Raw genomic sequence first — 20,183 nt, forward strand, 5'->3', positions numbered from 1 at the left:
AGTGTCTATTGCCCCCTTAATTCAAATCTTGAATTACATAAATAAATTGAAAAAAAAAAATCCAGTTTTTTACAGCTGTATTTGAAATACAAATACATTATTAATTAATGTATCAATTAATACATCAATTAATTAATTAATTAATTAACTAATGAATTAATCCGTGTATTTATTTATTTTAACTGTTATTTTATTTGACGTGGGCTTTTTAAAGCTGTATTTGAAATAAAAAAAAACATTTATATTCGTTTATTCATCAATTCATAAATTTGTGTGTTTATTTGTATATTTAAATATTTGTATTAAATTCAAATTTTGGATTAAATATATACACTTTTTTCAGCTTTTTACAGCGGTCGATGAAATTCAAATCCATTATATTATCCAGTTATATTGATATATTTATCAATTAATTCCTTAATGTATTTATTTATTAATATCTATTGCAGTATGTTATTTATTTCAATTTCTGAATGAAATAATGCGGGTTTCTCCCCAGGCTTTCTGAATGCGGGTTGGTGTGGGCGGGGTCATCGGCTGGCGAGTCAAGAGGGGGAAACTCTGACAATCTCCAAATCCGATCCAGCCTCTCTGAGATATCACAGCTACAGCACAACTCGCAGGGAAGTTGTTTAACGCGTATTTTGACCACATTGTGTGTAAGACCGAGACGTACCCGGTTCCTCTGCAGGGGGAGGGAGAGAAAGCAGAGATACAGAGAGTACAAAAACAGATTGAATGTAACTGGGTGAAATGGACTCTTTTCTAAAACTTGCGCTGTATCCCGGAGCCCTCTTGTCTATGGTGCTGTCAACAACAGGTAAGACCAGGGTTCTGGGATCAGTGAGTCATGGATGGATGGATGGATGGATAGACCGACAGACAGACAGACAGACAGATGGATAGATGGATGGATGGATGGATGGATGGATGGATGGATGGATAGACCGACAGACAGACAGACAGACAGACAGACAGACAGACAGACAGATGGATAGATGGATGGATGGATGGATGGATGGATGGATGGATAGACCGACAGACAGACAGACAGACAGACAGACAGATGGATGGACAGATGGATAGATGGATGGATGGATGGATAGACCGACAGACAGACAGACAGACAGACAGATGGATGGACAGATGGATAGATGGATGGATGGATGGATGGATAGACCGACAGACAGACAGACAGACAGACAGACAGACAGACAGATGGATAGATGGATGGATGGATGGATGGATGGATGGATGGATAGACCGACAGACAGACAGACAGACAGACAGACAGACAGATGGATGGACAGATGGATAGATGGATGGATGGATGGATAGACCGACAGACAGACAGACAGACAGACAGATGGATGGACAGATGGATAGATGGATGGATGGATGGATAGACCGACAGACAGACAGACAGACAGACAGATGGATGGACAGATGGATAGATGGATGGATGGATGGATGGATGGATAGACCGACAGACAGACAGACAGACAGACAGACAGACAGATGGATGGATGGATGGATGGATGGATAGACCGACAGACAGACAGACAGACAGACAGACAGACAGACGGATAGATGGATGGATAGATAGAGGGAGTACTAGTTTAGGAGGTGGAGCGGGTCTAGTAGCCTGAAGGTTGCTGGCTCCTTCTGATAGCATGCTGAAGTGTCCTCAAGCAAAACCCTTAACTCCTAATTGCTCCTGATGTATGCGTCCATCGGTGTATGAATAACTGTAAGTTGCTTTGGAGAAAAAGCGTCTGATCAATGATCATGTCATGTAAAGATAGGTAGAGAGACATCGATAAATATAGATAGATAGTAAATAATGATCTATCTATACTGTAGATGGAACGATGTTTCTTATGCTACTTCAGAGTGTTGAGTCAAATTCTTGTTTAATTTTTTTCTTTCTTTAAAAAAAAATTCAAAATAAACAAAAGTGGAGGAGGAAGGAACGAGCATTTGAGCGAAACGCGATAGAAAAACGTTTAACGTAATTTTCAAACGTCTCTATAACCGAACATAGACGTACATTTCTGTACATTATAGGATGCATTATACTGAATATTAAGCCGCGTTACATGATCGAACACAGTGGTCCTCAACCTCATTATGAATAATACTGCATGAAAAAATGTTATTTAAAGTGAATAAAAAAAAACATTTTTAATAACTTTAAAACTACTGTTTATTTCCATGTACGTATATAGTCATGGACGTTTCATCACACATACTACAGAATAAAATATATACTACCATTTCGTTATTTTCAGAAGTAAAACTGTTTCCCCATCCACACAGCGCAGATTAATTAAATATCAAAACCTAATTTTTGAATTAAAATATGACTAATAACATTCATTGGTGTCGAACAGCTTTGCTTTCCCCGTCACGCCAACAAAACTTGTTTTCTCTCTGCAACTAATGAACTGTTGCTTTAAGTGACACGATAAAGAGGAAGTGACATAATTGAAGCCTTCAGAGGAGCTCATTTCGAAGGCAGGTATATTATGAAATTATGAATTACTGATAATTTGATGTTTTATATTGTTTGATGTAACCCTGAGTATATTTGTTGTGTGGCAGACGTTTTAGGATGAAATGTTTCACCCCCCCCCCCCCCCCACACACACACACACACACACACACACACACACACACACACACACACACACACACACACACACACACACACACACACACACACACAGACTTAAAGCTTTGGTGCCTGAGGTTGGGAGATACTGCAAGTTTACTGTTTTGCGCCCGTGTCCCAGGAGAGGAGTTGGTGTCCAGACCAGAAAATGTGCACTGGGTGTCCTTCAATTTCAAAACGCTGCTCACCTGGGGTCCAGCACCAAGAAACTACACGTACACTGTCTTGCTCTCTGAGTAAGTACAGTTTACGCATATATTTTTTTCCTCGGGTTTATACTGCTAAAAACTTTATACTGCTTAATTTTACAATTAACTGTGAGGTTTGTTGTTTATTTCACTTTTTCCCCCAGATATTGACATTTTTCATTTTTATATTTCTACATTTTTATTCTATTGTTTGTAAGTATTACTGCCTATTGTTTTTTGATGTGAGCTGCTGGGACATTGCAATTTCCCATCTATCTATCTATCTTTACAGAATCATGCATATTTACATATAACCGTGTAATAACTATTTAACAAACTATAAAACAAACTTTGTTTTTAATCACATTGTGTTGCTATGCAGGCTCGATGCAGACTCGGTTATTACCCCCGACTGTCTTCACATCCCAGAGACAGAATGTGATCTGAGCAACTACCTCTGGCCGCTCAACAGGTAATAGAACCACCCGTGTTTGCATTTTTCTTTTTTTAATCAAACCATATTGTTTGTTTTTCACATCATATCCTACATTCGTTCTGTGTTACTGTGAGCTTTATTTCACTTTATTGTATGTGACCAAATTCTTCCAGTTATTCTTTTGGGTCGTTTCTATTTTTATAATTTATTATAGTTCAAAATGTTTTGGGTTTTTCGTAATGTTTTTCGTAATATTTTATTGGGTTTTTATTTTATATTTTCAGATTGTTCCATATATTGCCATTTTATTTTTTCTTTCACATCCTATCTATCTATCTATCTATCAATCCATTCATCTATCTATCATCTATCATATTAGATCCAATTTTTGTTCGGTTGGATGGTTAAATAATGTTCTCCATGCATCAGTGCTCATCATTATTTCCTGTTTCTCCTCCTCTCTTGCTCCATTCATCTTTTATTTTCGCCTACCTTAAAAAATAAAAATTGCTCAATTAAGCATGTGCGTGTTTCTTATTTTGGCTTAAACGTTTTATGAAAATCAATTTGGTATTTATTTCAACTTCGGACAGGACCTACTTGGCTGACATCCAGGCAGAACCTACAGACTGGATGAAGTATGACCCGGAGGAGTTTGTCCACTCATTTTCCCCCCACTTCAACCCCTATCGACAAAGTATATGTACACACAAACACACTTATAACACTCACACACACACAGACACACAAACATGGCTCAAGGACAGTCACACACCATGAGCGACTCTGAAGTGACCCCATTTTCGAGATTCTCATTCTCATTGAGATTCTCAAGACGCTTGTTTACCTGGCTCACTTTGGCGAATATAAGATAAGATAGGATAAAACTTCAAATTCAGGTGTCACAGCAGCAAAAACCAATTACACATCCATCCACTGAGTTAACATGGAGTAGAACTATGCTAACTAGTAGCATAAAGCTAACTAGGAGTGTCATGATTCTCCAAATCCAAGATTCGATACGATTTTCAATTGAAATGTATGTATTTTTTTTCAGCACTGATGGCAATGCCATTGTCAAAGCACCTTTCACACATACTTCCCGGTTAATTACAGGGATAACCTTTCTGGCACCACTAGCGATTTTCACTGGTCACACATGCAGCTACATTCCGGAACATTCCCATCTTGCGCCTTTTCAAACATGCCATGATAATGCCGGAATAGAAAAGGGCAAGGGACAGTCCTGCAGAAGTCATCCGGTGCGGTCCTGGTCCACACCCCTGCGCCAGATAGTGGCAGATGGAGCAGCAGCACACAGAGCGACGCACGGACAAAGCTCATTCACTTGCATACACAAAGATAACGTATGTGGAAGTAGCACGCAAATAAAAATAAATGTAGCCCTTAAATAAATCCTGAAATAAATAAACGATATATAAATAAATATAAATATATAAGTGAATATGCACCTGAGAGACTGGGCGGAGGCGCTGGTGCACCTGACGGCCAAGGTGGGATTTTTCATTCCAATTCATGGGATCTTTCATCACTTTCATGGCGAGACCCTACAAATCTTATGCAAAGTTGCCATTTTCAAGCACGCAAAGTGAGAAAGCCAAACTTCTGCAGCGCACACTGTGGTGGCAGGGCAGGTGCACAGTTGCTCCCTCTCTCATTTGGAAAACAGTACCGTTGTTTTCTATTTATATATTTTGAACATTTTGAATTAGCTATTATGGAAAACCCCAAAGTTTTTACTTTTAACTTTTATTTGAAACTGTTTTACTGTTGACACGGAGAACAGGGAGACGTCGGTCGTTTAGTCGGCTCATTTCAACATCATTAGTTTATACTTGTGTTCAAATAGCATCAATGGACTGTAAAGACTGACATAACTCAATTTCTATACTTGCCCAAGACACCTATAGGGGGCAGTGTCACATCAATTTCATGTTTTTTATCCCCTTTATACATGAAATGGCTCCTTCAGTTACAAATACAATGTGATTCCTCCACACTAGGTCAGATTACGGCCGCATCCTTTCGACTAGAAATGCGAGAGGTGAATAGCAGCGTGGCTCTCCACATCACGGACCCCCCAACCACCTTCTACCACCAGGGGAGGCTGCTCACTGTCAGAGATGTACTCAAGGCAGACCTCAAGTACAAGATCAGCTACCATAAGGCCAGAAGTACTGGCAAGGTATATCCTGCCACACACCAGATACAGTATGTGGCACTGGGCCACGCCCCTAAGCTACCTGATCCAAAAAAAAAAGAAGTGCATTAATCAAGAAAGGAAAACTTAATTTCTCTACATAATTAAAAAAAATGCAACCCTCTGCAGGCCCTTTTTTGACCCCATGTTTGACAACCCAGAGAACCCAGAGAATTGAGTGTTGATTTTTTTGCTCTTTTTGCACTGTATTTCCCACATGTTAGAATAGCATGTAACATAATGAGCTTTACGGTTGCCATTGGAGAATTCAGTCAGCTTGCCTCTGGTATTACAACGATCAGTCAATCGATCGATAGATAGATAGGTAGATAGAATGATAAAATGATACATAGGAAGATATAATGATAGATAGCAAAGCTAATAAACTGGAGTTTCTTCTTAAGGAAACCGATTTGAGACATTTATTACAGCTCTCTCTCTTCCAGAAAGAGTTGGTGTTTGAGTCCAGCGTCGCCGAGATCCTCCGCTTAGAGCCGGGGCAGAGCTACTGCTTCAGCGTGGCGGCCTTCGTTCCCTCCAGAGCTGCTGACGCCCAGCTGGGGGCCTGGAGCCAGCAGCAGTGCACACCCGTCTACAGAGGCTTCCTGGAAGGTACCTGCGCCGTAAACAAACACTCCACAAACACAGCTGCAAACACCACAGGCCGTATCCCAGCTGGTTTATGTTTCCACCACAGCCCAGAGTTCACATATGTCGTTAATGTAGTCGTAGTGCAATAACTTCTAATCCAGCTTGTTATGGCTTTGTTTATTCATTGTCTCATTTAGATTAAAATGTATTTTCCAAGAGAGACCTAAGATCAAATAACGTATATTATTATTATTATTATTATTATTATTTGTTATGGCGATTGCACAACATATGTATGACTATTTCAAGGATTTCAACCCTCACTCACAACTGAAAAGCAAATATATAAAAATCGAATCAGAATCGCAGTTCCATTTTGATAGCAATGCCTTGTAAATGGACATGGAGATATTGACAGGGGTGCACATAACTTTTTTTGTCGGGTTCTCAGGGGAGCACCAGGAGATTTTTTTGTACTCACCCTTTAATGCGGAAAAACTAATAATAATAATAATAATAATAATAGCATTAATAATACTAATAAATAAATAAATAACATTACTCCCCAAGTACACACCACTTGTCCAATGTGTGAAACCCTCAGTCAGAACAGTTAAAGTATGGTCAGAGGGGGAAGACTCTGTCCTACCAGACTGGTTCCAACACCGATTGGAGCATGTTTGCTACTCAGCCCACCCTGGACTCCCACACAGACATTGACTCCTATGCCGCCTCCATTCTGGACTACCTCAATACTAATATTAACAGTGTCACCACCCTCAAACAGATCACAACATTCCCCAACCAGAAGCCGTGGATGAACAGAGAGGTCCGACTACTGCTGAAAGCAGGTGACATCGCCTTCAGATCAGGTGACACACAGGCCTTCAGTTCAGCCAGTGCTAACCTGAAAAGAGGCATCAAGAGAGCCAAGCACAGCCACAAGCTAAGGATCGAGGAGCACTTTAACAACAACTCCGAACCCTGACGCATGTGGCAGGGCATCCAGGCCATCACAGATTACAAGCCCACCAACACCAACCCCCCCCAACCAGCAACACCTCCCTCCCTGAGCCCAACAACTTCTACGCTTGCCTCGACAGTGACAACAAGGAGGCAGCCATCGAGGCCTGGTCCTGTTGTCTTCTTGGGGTCACTGAAGATACCTGGGGAGCAGAATGGCAGGTGCACGGCCCTTTTATAGCGGCAGGCAACCGCTGATAGGCTAAAGGGTACATTCAAATTTTACATTCAAAGGCGGGTATGTGTGCGGGAGAAGCCATTAAAGACAAAATTAGAGGGCTTTGAAGGCCTATGATCATAGAACTTGAGTTAGAGTAAGCTAACTATCATTAAGTGCACCCCTGGATACAGATGCCTTCTAGTTGTTGATAATCACAACCGGAGGACCATCCAGGTTTTCTGTATACTCTGAAATTTGTGATCTTAAAAAGCTTAAATTGAAATGTATTCCCATGTTTCTCCCATTTCACGTCAACGGCAAGAGCTCAGCGTGGGAGCACTGGTTGGAGGTTTCTTCGTCCTCCTCGTACTCCTCGCCGTCATCACCGCTTTGACCGTTGTCTGCTGCAGACGCCAACGGCTACGACAGAACAAGAGCCTGCGCCATCCGCCTGCGATGGCCTAGGAGGAGTATATACTGTATGTATGCATGGGTGGTGGAAAGTGTCATCGTATCGTGCGACATGTGCCAATTTTGAATGGGAATCAATAGGGGGTGACGTACGTACAGTACATGTGTAGGAACATGGGCAGGCGGTGACGTCACGTAGGCGTAGCAATGACATCTACCAAAAAATGGACGTCTACAATAGCGTGTCCCGTGATACATACATGTCATGTCATTTCTTTCTTAAATTTGTGAGAGAAAAATCGAGAGTTATAAACGCAGAATTAAAGCTCTGCAATGGAAATCACTGTCTTCTCTGGGGAATTTAAAGTTTAAAGTTTAAAGAATTTAAAGTCTATAACAAGGACAGAAGCTGTGTTTTTGCCTTCCACAATGCAAAATAAAAAGGTTACTGTTGAAATTAACTAAACCAATTTTTTTCAAATTTAGCCGAAATAAAAAATTATGTTATTTAATATTATGTTTTTGTTTAGAAACAAACATGTGATCAATACATTTCCATAAATTACTGATGTATCAAATATGATATATTTTAGCTATTCTTTGATGTATCAGCATTAACAACATAGTTTCCAGAGGTGCTTTCAAGGACATAGATTCTCCCAGGGAAATGTAATACATTTAAATTGAATCCAGCATGGTGTGATAGACACTTAAATTAATGACAGATACTTTATGTACAATAGATATACTAATATAAATAATAGACAATGAGACATTAGTGCTTAATTGTACTCAAAGGCCTTGAATTTCATTTTGTAATGCAAATATGAGTCATTTCACAGCAACGGTATACCACCTAACAGTAACAAAATAATATAAATATGACAATTATACAATTATTTTAAGAAGGTCATACAATGCGATGTCAGGGCAGAGTCACACATTACATGACACATGATGTCTCTGTCTGTGTTAGGCTTGACCGATCGTGTAAAATAAATTAAAATCTTTCTCACCTGCCCCCCATGGACCCATGGTGCCCCTGCGATGTGCCATTTGCCCATGCCCAGATCAGCAAAATGCCCCAAACCAGACCTGGGGGTCCCCGTGCCTTTTTTTTTTTTTTTTTTAGCACCTGCCCCTCACAAAGTCTCTGTAAAACACGGTTAACTGCACTTACACCGTTGTAATGCTCGGATTTTTCCCTGCCGGAAAAATAAAACAAAAAAACCTGTCATCAATGTCAATCGCGATAGACGGAGTGGATCAACAATAGACAATTTAATCGTAATTCTGCCCAGGCCTAGTGTGTGCCTGTCTGCGTGTGTGTATCAGGGAGAAGTCTCCAGTTTTTACAGTTTGATTATTGTCCATTTTTGTGTGTTGTAGAAGAAAATATATTTTGTTATTTCAGTCGCAATATAATATTTTCAATATTATTTGAATTTATATACTGTATCTTCATATTTGTATTGTATTATCATCATACAACACTGAAATTCTGTTTTGTATATTGTATGTATGCAAACCCAAAAGTGCACCTTTTTTACAAGGATGTTTTTGGATTGTTTGTGAATGTATAAACGTTTATTAATATACATTTTTATGATTATTTTATTTTATTTATTATTATTACTAGCCAGGTATACTACAAAAGAAGTGATGCACAGAGATAAATTACATTACATTACACTTTTAGATCTCATCCTCTCATGGGAGGAATGGTAACCTTTAAATTCATATATAAAAAAGGAAAGTGGTATTAACCCAAAAACTTCAATAAGATTCACCACAGAAGATATGTTTGTATTAAAAAGGGATTTAAATAGAATTAGAAGGAGGCAAATCGTCAAGCTTCAATGATAACCATATATCTTTCAACGATTGTATAGATGTTTAACATCTTCATGACAAGGACAAAAAATATATATTTTTATGAACAAATAACTTAATGATAAATCAATTATTTATAACTTCCACATGTGACAACTGTTTTGCATATTTGGCTTTATTTTGTGTAATTGTAGTGAGCCCTTTTGGTACCTTCCCTCATCTTCTAAACATTTCTAACCTTTGAACATCTATGGTGATGATTATTCTAATTAGCACTGTAATTATCGTACACATGTAATAATTGATTTTTTTGGTCATTTATACATTTACATCACATCTGTGGTATGTAAAATAACATGAACATTTGAAGTTATATACCTCGTCCACTTAAAACAGTAATTCATTTGTTGTTACCTCGAGGAGTGTCCAAGTACATTTTTAAAACAGGAAGACTTCACCGGTATACTTAGATACAGCTTCTGAACCCCCCCCCCCAAAAAAATTACTTTGTAGGAAGCGGTTTAATTATATATTAGTTCTATTTATTTATTGTTCCAACACAGAACGACACATTTAACAACTATACATACAGCATCACACCAAAGATATTGTAATTACGCCAAATCATGGCGTAACCATGGCAACAAAAACAAAAAATAAGTTGTTTGGTCATATTACTCTACCTGGCCATGGCTTTTAAAGTGCATATACACCTGGATCATAGAAAACGCACCCCCACACACATACATACACATCCCAAAACAAAAAAAAGCTGAGGAAGTAATTCTATCTCATGGATCCAACTAACTTATAATACCTATAAGTGGACATGACTACACTGACAAATGTCAAAAGGTTGGATTTCTTTGACGTTCTCACATTTTTTTAACCAAATTATTTCTCGTTCACATGCTAGAAGCTGTGACGTTTTTTCTTCAGAAACCAAGGGAAAAAAGATGCAATATCTCATTACTAATGTCAAAATTAAAAACAAAAATTGCGGTTGAATCTCATGATTTTTAATGTAATTACTTTTTTTTCAACAGTGCAGCAGGTTTTGGATATATTAGTGATGCTACATGCGTCTTATGTACAGTGAGGAATGGAGCAAGTGGGACAAAGGGATTTTAATATAAAATTTTTACTTCCTTTATAACGCAAATTCATGGACTTGATTATTCTGCAAAACGAGTCAACACACGATAAGTTAGGCTTGAAATCTAACACTTAATGAAGTTCACCATATTCTATCGATAATCAATATCAATGAAAATTCCAGGTTCAGGAAGTAAGATTCTTCTCCGGGATTTTGAATCAACTGTGTGGATTTGCCGATTAGCATAGACTCAAAGGTCCAACTAGATCACTGAATGGCTGGAGCAAAAACGTCTCCAAAAGATAGCTAGTATATTCAGCGGAATGTGAGCCAAAAATATGGGGTTTGTACGGTAATGTGATGTCATTTTCGCAAAAAAAAAAATTTTTAAGCGAGGAAGAGATGTATTTGTTTAACTCAAATATACTTTAATATATATAAAGTATATCAAATATTTAAATAAGACCAAAAAAAAAAAAAGTTGTGTTAAGGACTTGGTATCGAAGTAAGATATCTGTATTTGTTTTGTTTTTTTAACCGATACCCTGCTCTAGTGATCAGTGGGCACCATAACTGAGGATATTACCTCTTGTTTTAAATTTTATCAGCGATATGGTACACACTTTGGTTTTGTGGAATAACCGCAAATAACATAAAAAATAAAATGTAGAGTGAACTGGAGCTAGCAGCTACCATTAAGATATTAATCACTAGTATTGTAGTACAACACTGCACAACAATACAACCACTGCCATTATTGCAGTAGTTTTTCAGTATTTTGTAGAAATTAGTAAAGGAAGTGAAGAGACAATCTTCCTGCCTTCCTTCCCCCCCTACTCTTAAGACTATTTCATATTGGTAAAATACAAAGTGAAGAAATGGGGGGAGATATTTTAAAATCTGTTTTGGACTTGGTATTTTGCCAGCTGGGCAGCCATTATACCTGTGATGGTCATGGTCAGCTCCACTGGTTTTTTTTTAACTGATGGAAAGTAGGTTATCAACACACCTTGGTTTTATCGAATCAATAAGAGTGCTTTTAAGATTTTCTTTCCTCTTCTTAAGCTGCTTTCACACATGAACTCTGGACAATGGATAATCAAGTCCAGGTTAATGTCCAGTCCAAATGATTAGGACATTTGTGTTCACATACAGCTTTTCCGGGTAATGTCCAAATTATTTCAGGGTTGCAGTGTATGTGTGAAAGCAGCTTTAGCTTAATGACTGAAGCTCTGACAGTAATTTGCTTATTGCACTGCGACCAACCTTTAACGCAAGTAAAGCAATGTAATGTATATTGAGTTAGTCTGTAGACAACTGATGAATAGATGGTGTTTTGCTGACTTTTAAACAAAGAAAAGGTTCGCTGGGATATTGCGACCCACACCCGAAAACCACAGCATCTTGACTATTTTCTCTAGCAAAATACCAATAAATTACAGAATTACAGGAAATGTAAATTAAAGAATCTTTATAAACCACTTTATATAAAGGCAAAAGACCTAATTTTGGAATCAAGTGTGATTTAAAAAAAATTGAAATTAAATAAAAAAATATTCTTGTTGTGGTATTTATGGTCGAAAGGAGTGAATCAAAATGTATTAAACATGTCATGGGTGCTGTGTTAACGCATTAATCTGCAACTTACTGACGTCAATTTGCGGCAATTAGGAATAATAAAGATGTGTCTTAAGCCTGCTTCACACCGAATCAGACAAACAACAAGAACAATTTCATTGGAACGTTCATTCGTTCCTACGGCAAGATATTGTTATTTCAAGATTCAAGATTCAAGAGTTTTATATTTATGTTAACGTTGGATGTCACCATATTCATTATCAATAAATATCTTTAAGGATAAGTGAATTGAGTGAGCAAACTACTCGCAGTTGTACTGGAAGAAAAAATTCCCTGACATTTTTGGGATGAGAAACGGAGTTAATGTGAAACGCAGTACATCCAACGATCATAATTTTGAGTATTTTGTCAGTGAGGCTAAATAATGCTTCTTCTTTGCAAGTACTTTTTGCAGATGTTTGAGTGTGTGAAGTAAAGTTGTGTGTGAGGTAGCAATTAACTGAAAGTTGATATTAGTTTAACTTTTTTCCCCAATGCAAACAATAATGGGTTTCTGTCCGAAACCAGTTCTGCGTGTCAGCACACATCTGCACTCCTATTGTTTTTAAATACATTCTTAGTGACAGGCTTAAATGCATTTGTAAACGACATAGATGATTGCTCATGTATTTCCTTTTAAAGAGAAATACCTTTTTGTATGTTTGAATTTCAACTTCACAACAGAACTTGAGAGCAAACCACACTTTGCTGTATGAATTCATACTTTCAGTATGTTACTCTCATTGCTTTCATGCTCAGTGATTTCCTGCAATCGTTCCCCCTTTAAAATGCAAATTAAACTTTGTTCATGCAGTTTGATCTACAGGCAATTTGTGACGTGTTAACCAACAAGGACTAGCTACATATGTCATTCCACTAGAGGCCCTCGGTAGACAGAGTTTGGGCATTGCAAGAGTTTGGCAGCGACCATATTGGCTCCACGATCACACTTTGTAACTCAGTGGCTGCAGCCTGTGTGCACCTCAAGAGTACAGTATGGTGGGTTGCACCATGGTAATGTTGTGTACTGCATAGTTACTCTACATGTTTAGAACCACGGCATCCTAACCCGAGAGAAAATGGAGGAGACTCCCTCTATGGCGCTGAACTAAGCTACACAGAAAATGGCTGACTACTTAATGAGCATTCTCAAAACCCACAATTTTACTTATTCTTGAGAGTAGATAGTTTATGTACAAGTTGAGACAAAAACAGTCTACTTACATGGCTTCCAACACCGCAACGTTGAAACAAGGGAGGACTGTTGATTCAAATAATCATTGAAACTAAATTAGAATAGCAAGAGACTCATGACAGTGTTGTTGGTAGCTTTGTACATAAATAAAAAAATAAATTAATAGAAAGATAAATACTTTATTTCGGATACGTTCGTTAACTTAACGGAACTTGGCAAACTCTCTTGGCAAAGGTTATTTTCTCCAATTTCCTTGTCCAGCAGAGTGAGCTGTGGCCTCTCAGCATGGCCCCAAAAAAGAGCACAGGTTTGGCAAGCCACAGGACCAGAATGCTTTTCAGCAAGCTCTCTGGTTCTGCGTCACACTGATCCCCACGGCAGCTGTAGGGGTAAAACTTCCGTTAAACTATGAATGTACCTGGTCGTTTCATAGAACCTTGCGTGATCATTCTTCTTTGTATTTTTCATTACTAATCCTCTTCATCTGACTTCTCTTTCTCCATACGCCTTACTTCCTCTTGTTTTCCTCTTTGCCTCCTCCATTTTGCAAATCCCTGTAGGATTTATTGGGGCGTCATGGTAGCCCTCACGTTAAGTGTTGGTCAGGTTGGTGACATGCTCAGGGCAGAACTCACTTCAAATCAATGCCCTGAGTCTGGGACTGTTTCTTCTGGGGAAAACAAACAAATAAACAAAAAAAAGTATAAAATTATGGCAGAAACAAAGCAGAAAATGCGAAATGTCCGGATGTAATAGTTGTTAACAAAAACATAGGGCAATAATAGAAACCCAAGTTCATCAAAAATATCAATTTGTCAAAAGTGGGAAAGCCTTACCAATTCATATAAATGTATAACTTCTTAATATTTGGGGTTATGTGTGTTTTTTAACCTGGACTCTGTCTATGAAACCAGAGCCTGAGCAGAGTGATTTATATTTCAAACCAATTCTTAGACTTAGATCTGTTAACACATGTGAGAGTCACATGAGGAGAAAGAATATACACATTTGGAACTATACTAATGGACTTGATATACAGTATTTTCCCCTGTACAAAAAAATATGTAGTTGTGTGCTGCTGTGAGGCTAATAAAAAGATTAGATCCCAGGAACCAAAAAAGATAGAGCTTAGTGTAATTTGAGACTGTTGCTCATTTTTGCATGGTTCATAGACAACCAAATCCAATTATGGAATTATCCCGCCATATCAGTCCAAAATGACCAACTGAGATGGGGTTCACTTGGTGTGATATAGTCGGGGCATGCTCACGATTCGATTTTGTTTTGGTGATTTGACACTGTGCACATAAAAAACTGTGGGTGCATGCGTGCAAAGTTAGTCTCTCCCACTCACCCTGAGTGAAGGCCGAGGTGGCCTCACAGGTCTTACTGGCTCTGCTACGGGGTTGCCTCGTCTGCTGTCGAAGGGCTCCAAGTCGTCAGCTACATCGGGACAGCCTACGTAGCCTCCGGCGCCAAACACCGAACCGAGATCCCTTTCTAACAAGTTTTGGCCAACAGCGACATTAAATTCTGCAAGGCCCTGGTCGGCGGCCATATTGAGTGTGGCAAGCTCTTGGCTGGCGGCTGCATTAACAGGGTCAACAGTGTGAGTGTTGGTGCTATTTGTACTGTCTGTCACACAGGTTGTGGTGTTACTGAGTTCCAGACCCAGCAGGTCCATGGTGGCCGAGCAGTTAGAGAGCTCTGAGGCCAGAGTGCCAGCTGAGCTGTTAGCAGGGTTAGTGCTAGTTGTGTCTGTGTTTGGAAGAACATCACTCGTCTCTGATTCCAGGGAACTGCAATGGCTGTTGTTGTTAGCTTCAGGAAAAGTCTCATTGCTTAAAAGGCCCAACACTTCTTGATTGCCATAGCTCTCTAAATCTAGCATTTGCTTAAATTCATTACTGCAGAATTCTGGGAGTTCTTGGTCAACATGGCTACCGAGATCAAGCACCTCCTGGTTTTTGTCGCTACGGAATTCTGGGGGTTCTTGGTCGACCTGGCTACATAATTCAAGCACTTGCTGGTTTTCATTGCTACAGAATCCTGAGAATTCCTGGTTGTCATGGCCACCTAAATCCAGCACTTCCTGATTTTCATTGGAAGTAAATCCGGCAAATTCCTGGTTGACATGGCTATGTAATTCCAGCACCTCCTGGTTTTCATGACAAGATAAATCCAGTAGTTCCTGGTGGTTGTTGCTACGGGTCTCGAGCACTTCTAGGTTATCATAATTAATAAGATCCACTAACTCTTGATCATCATAGTTATGAGACTCAAGTGGTTCTTGGTTGCAAAAGGGTTCCAGCACTTCCTGGTTTGATGGACTGCAGAGCTCTACCAATTCCTGGTTCTCATTGCTTAACAAGTCAAGGGCATCCTTGTCAGCAGATCTACACAATTCCAGCACCTCCTGATTCCCATTGCTACATAAGTCTAGCAGTTCTTCGTTGACTTGAGTGCAGGGTTCCAGTACTTCCTGGTTGCCACTGCCACAGAGCTCAAGTACCTCTTGGTTCTCTTCCTCTGGGCTGATCTTAAAGCCATAGGGGTCAAAAACATCCTCGCTGACCATTCGAGAGGAAGTAAGGTCAAACCCATAGGGGTCAAAGTTCAGCTGGTCAGGCTGAGAAGAAGAGCACTCGGGCTCGAATGCCAGATCAGAGTCATTTGATTCTGGGCTCAGGCCTACCTCAGCAGGGTCTAAAAGGCTGTGGCTGGAATGCTCTGGACTCAGTTTGAATCCATATGGGTCGAAGGAGGAATGGGTGGACAGTTCGTAGCTCATCTCAAAGCTCAACTCTCGGTTTGTCTCAGTGCGGGCCTGAGCTAAGGGATTCTGGACGTCCAGTGAATTTTGGGGGTTAACTGGATGCGTGGGATCCACTTCAATGGCGTTGTCCCATTGTGACTGAAAGTGCTGGGCGCCCTTGTAAAGAGGGAACTTGGGAGGGAGGGTCTGCTCGTTGCCACCTGGTTGAGTCGTGTCAGGGCTTGGCTGGGCCAACTCGGAATAGGCACCAAAGGGATGGCTTGGGTAGTCAGGGGCAGTAGGAGCCAAATGAGCAGCCAAAGCTAGGAGTGGAATACAGAGACATGTGAGACAAATGGAACAGGTTTCAAGCATCATTACGATAGCAAAAGACCTTTGAGTCCAAAAGCACAGTCAACAGCTTTGAAAAACCAACTCCTTTGAATAATCTGAGCCGATTTTCACAAATTGCTTGTGAAATAATCATTTGATCTCCAGCTAAAAATTCCAACAGATGACAACTTAAGCATGACCTTAAACCAATAATTGTATAATAAGCAAGCTGGGTAGTGACTTACATCCAACCTTTAAGATGAATAAAGCAATTTTTATTGTAGGTTCACAACATTAAGTTTAAAAAAATCTAATAACAAATGAAGATCAACATGTGAGATAAATGTGCACATATTATTATTATATTGCATGTGATAATATTCAAAAAGATATCACATAGGCCCATATTAATTATATAAATCCAGCAACCCCAAAACAAGGCTTTTAAAGAATACTCTTTCGTACATCACAAAACATCAGGACATTATATATGGATGGTTTCCAGTCGCTGGAGCGCCATTTACCTTGTTCAAAATCTGGTGGTTTTTTGTCAGCTCCATCCCCGGCTAGAGAACCCAGACTGAGCTCCTCGATGTCGGAGGGCGGGGAGATGGCCTCCAGGTCCAGCTCATAACCATTGGGGTCCGACTCCAAAGAATACTGTCCTTGAGACTTCCAGCCCCGACAAGCCTCCATCCCCAGCTCCTCAGACGAGCTTTGGATGGGTTTGAAACCCTGGGCCTTGTCAGACGCCATGATGTCTACAGCAATCGCGTCCAGGTCCTCCCGGCTGTAGCTGATCTCGATGTCACTGTCTTCGTCTGGGAACTCAGACTCGAAGCACTGAGTGCCTGTGGAAGCTTTGTTGTCGGCGCACGATAGGCTGGTGTCTGCCTCGTCGCCGGCAGCTCCCGCCACCTCAATGGTGCCGACACCGGCCTCCGGAAACAAAATGTCTACACCAAAGGGATCGGTGCCTTTGAACGGGTCGGAAGCGAATACATCTGGTAAAAATGCAATGTTAAATGAGAGTTAACTCAAGGCTTAACAGTTAACTAAAGGGCAGTTGAAATGGATTTCATTTTGGGTGTTTCTAAACAGCCTTGCCACTGAATGAATTTGGTGCTTACTCACCAGAGGATTCCGTCTTGGGGAAGAGATCTTCATTAAAGAGGTCATCTGTAAAATTACAATATTGTTTGATGAAATGTGACTTAAGAAAAATGAAAAATTGGTGACTCCACGAGTCCTGGGAGATTTCAATGTCCCGGACAAATGGGAGAAATTCCAGTCAATTATTTTCTGTGATTATTGAGCTTAAAAACAATTGATATACAGGCTATTCATATTCATCAAGGCATGTACATTAGATTTATAATATTTTTTCATTTTTTCTCAGATAACATAAAACAGAACAAATGCTTTTTGTAAACAAACAAAACTTACATATAGGCCTATCTGGCTCGTAACATTTTAATTACAGCATGCTGCTGCCGACGTAAAAACAAATAATTTCCATTCGGTATTGGTCTTTTCTCAGATAAAATAAAATAGAATAAAAACTCTTTGATAATGAAAAACAATTACATGTAGGCCAGTCGTAATATAGGTAAGACGTGAACAAGAAGTAAAAAGGTGCAGCTGTTTAAATTAACATTTCACTTCAAAATTAAAATCAAAATAAATAGTCGGCCTAAATATAAATAAATAATAAGGTTTGTGGTGTTGCCTGTCTTTGTCGGCACATCTTGTTGACATATTTTACACAATGAATATTTACCATCTGCTCTGCGTTGGAATATCCAATATAAATATCCAAATAAACATGTAACTACGGATGTATATGACCCTCATTTGTCAACGACACATCATCTTTCTCCTTCTCCTCCAAGTTGTCGTCCAAAATTATTGGTTTTTGGTTGCCACTTGCCTAATGCTTCTATAAATTGACAAATCTGCGGAAAACTTTATCAAAATGATTGAGCCTGTTTTATTTCAACACCAAGGAAAAATATATAGAGATAATTATCCTAATTGTTTTATTGTCCAGCACTTACACAAATTAAGCACAAATTGTGCTTAGAGAAAACTATTTTCATTCTGTCATTATGTCATTATGACCAGAGATTTAAATATGTCTGACTTCAATAGATTTTTCCAGTCAAAAACCAGTAATTACCGGATAATGGAAACTCTGGATAGGACCTAAATGAAGACCTAGGTTTTCAAAAGAGTGATCTGTGGCTTCCTGAATGTTCCCCAACATTCACATGAACTACTTTCCATACCAAAACCAAACGTTAATGACATTGCTGAATGACAAGACGTACGCTCAGACTGACAGTGGACGAAGGGGTCAGCTTGGTAGAAGTCCAGTTGGTGAACAGGGTTTGGGCTAGTGCCAGACTCTTCCTTCTCATTGTTCGCCTGCTCTCCGTTTTGCCTCGAATCCTCTTCAGCGTCACCCTCCACCTCTGCTTCAAGTTTCTTTGGGAGAAGTAAAGGAGAACACAGGACTGACACCTCTATGTGTGCTTTCGCTTGATCAGATCAGGTTTATGTAGCCTACAAATTACCAAATCGAGGCCAATCTCCATTAAAAAGTGTTTCATCCGACAAAGTACAGAATGTCACAGGAAGGAATATGTGACGCACCGCAGCAAAACCCGCATTGTCTCGCATTTCTAAAATTGCCAGGAGCAGCCAAATAAGTTGAAAAAATCTTTCTAGAAGGAAAATTAGATTTTTCCTTTGCGTTTTTTTTTTAATCTCTCAAAGTATTTTCAAAACCGAGTTTGATTTATAAATAGGAGAAAAATGTTAAGCCGTGGAGTTAAATTTTCCCGTTAGATTACATGGGGAAACACAGTTACCGAGACACTGAATAGCGCTGAACAACGGCAATCGATCGTTTCCTTTAAAGCGACTGTCCAGGTGAAGATCATTCCTCCATATCCCATGTGATGTGAAGTCACAGTGTGAAACCGTTTTGATAGAATTCAACCTTGAAATCGTACTACTTTTACACACACAAGGAGACATTATTGTGTAGGGGGTGTATCCCAATGTATACCAATGAAGAAGTAATGCTGACGCAACTTTCGTAAACAAGACGAGGATCCTTCGGTTTCACATGTCTGTGAAGACTCCGACAGCAATGCTGAATCTGAAACCAGCATTATCCCGGGCTTGGAGAACATTTCAAACAGCGAATTTCAACCTGAATGTGACGATGAAACTGAATGTTTTCAAGAACCACCGGAGGAGACTCGGACATGCCCGTTGTTGTTACAATGGAAGAAGTTGATAATGTGAAGAAGTCTGTTGAGGTTGGTGATGTAGATTATGAACAGGTAGCAATGGACAACATTCTTAAGTTTACCTGCAAATGCAGCCAGGGGTGAAAATAAAATGAAAAGAGGCCCCAAACAGGCTCTCAGAGTGTAGCTGGGGTAGGGTTGGGGTGAACCCACATAATAACTCCAAGAACTTTGAAGATATTTGGCATACGCACATTTATATATTAAATGACACATCGAGGCTGATATACAGAGACTCATATTATTGATGGACTCAACATTTCGTTGTGTTGTCCGCACTTTTAAACTCCTAAATAATTCCACTTTTATAAAACATGTATATTCTTACTG

The 20,183-nt window shown here is 39.4% G+C and overlaps 1 protein-coding gene across 2 annotated transcripts; it reads left to right on the plus strand.

Annotated features, from left to right (window-relative positions):
- The first annotated feature begins 606 nt into the window (after positions 1-606).
- LOC307238481 (tissue factor-like) lies at positions 607-9,302 on the plus strand. Of its 2 annotated transcripts, XR_013844433.1 has the most exons (8): positions 607-820; positions 2,796-2,910; positions 3,245-3,334; positions 3,892-3,995; positions 5,323-5,504; positions 5,966-6,131; positions 6,898-7,342; positions 7,616-7,732. XR_013844433.1 is itself a non-coding variant. In XM_080011473.1 (7 exons), exons 1-7 carry the CDS (start codon positions 754-756, stop codon positions 7,756-7,758), a joined length of 867 nt encoding a protein of 288 aa, XP_079867599.1. In that variant the 5' UTR covers positions 607-753; the 3' UTR covers positions 7,759-9,302. The 2 variants fall into 2 exon arrangements, 1 of the variants encoding a protein (XP_079867599.1); XM_080011473.1 differs by lacking the exon at positions 6,898-7,342 and having other exon boundaries at positions 7,616-9,302.
- The last annotated feature ends 10,881 nt before the right edge of the window (positions 9,303-20,183 follow it).

The sequence above is a fragment of the Zeus faber genome (genome assembly GCF_960531495.2).
Source record: "Zeus faber genome assembly, chromosome: 12".
NCBI lineage: Eukaryota > Metazoa > Chordata > Actinopteri > Zeiformes > Zeidae > Zeus > Zeus faber.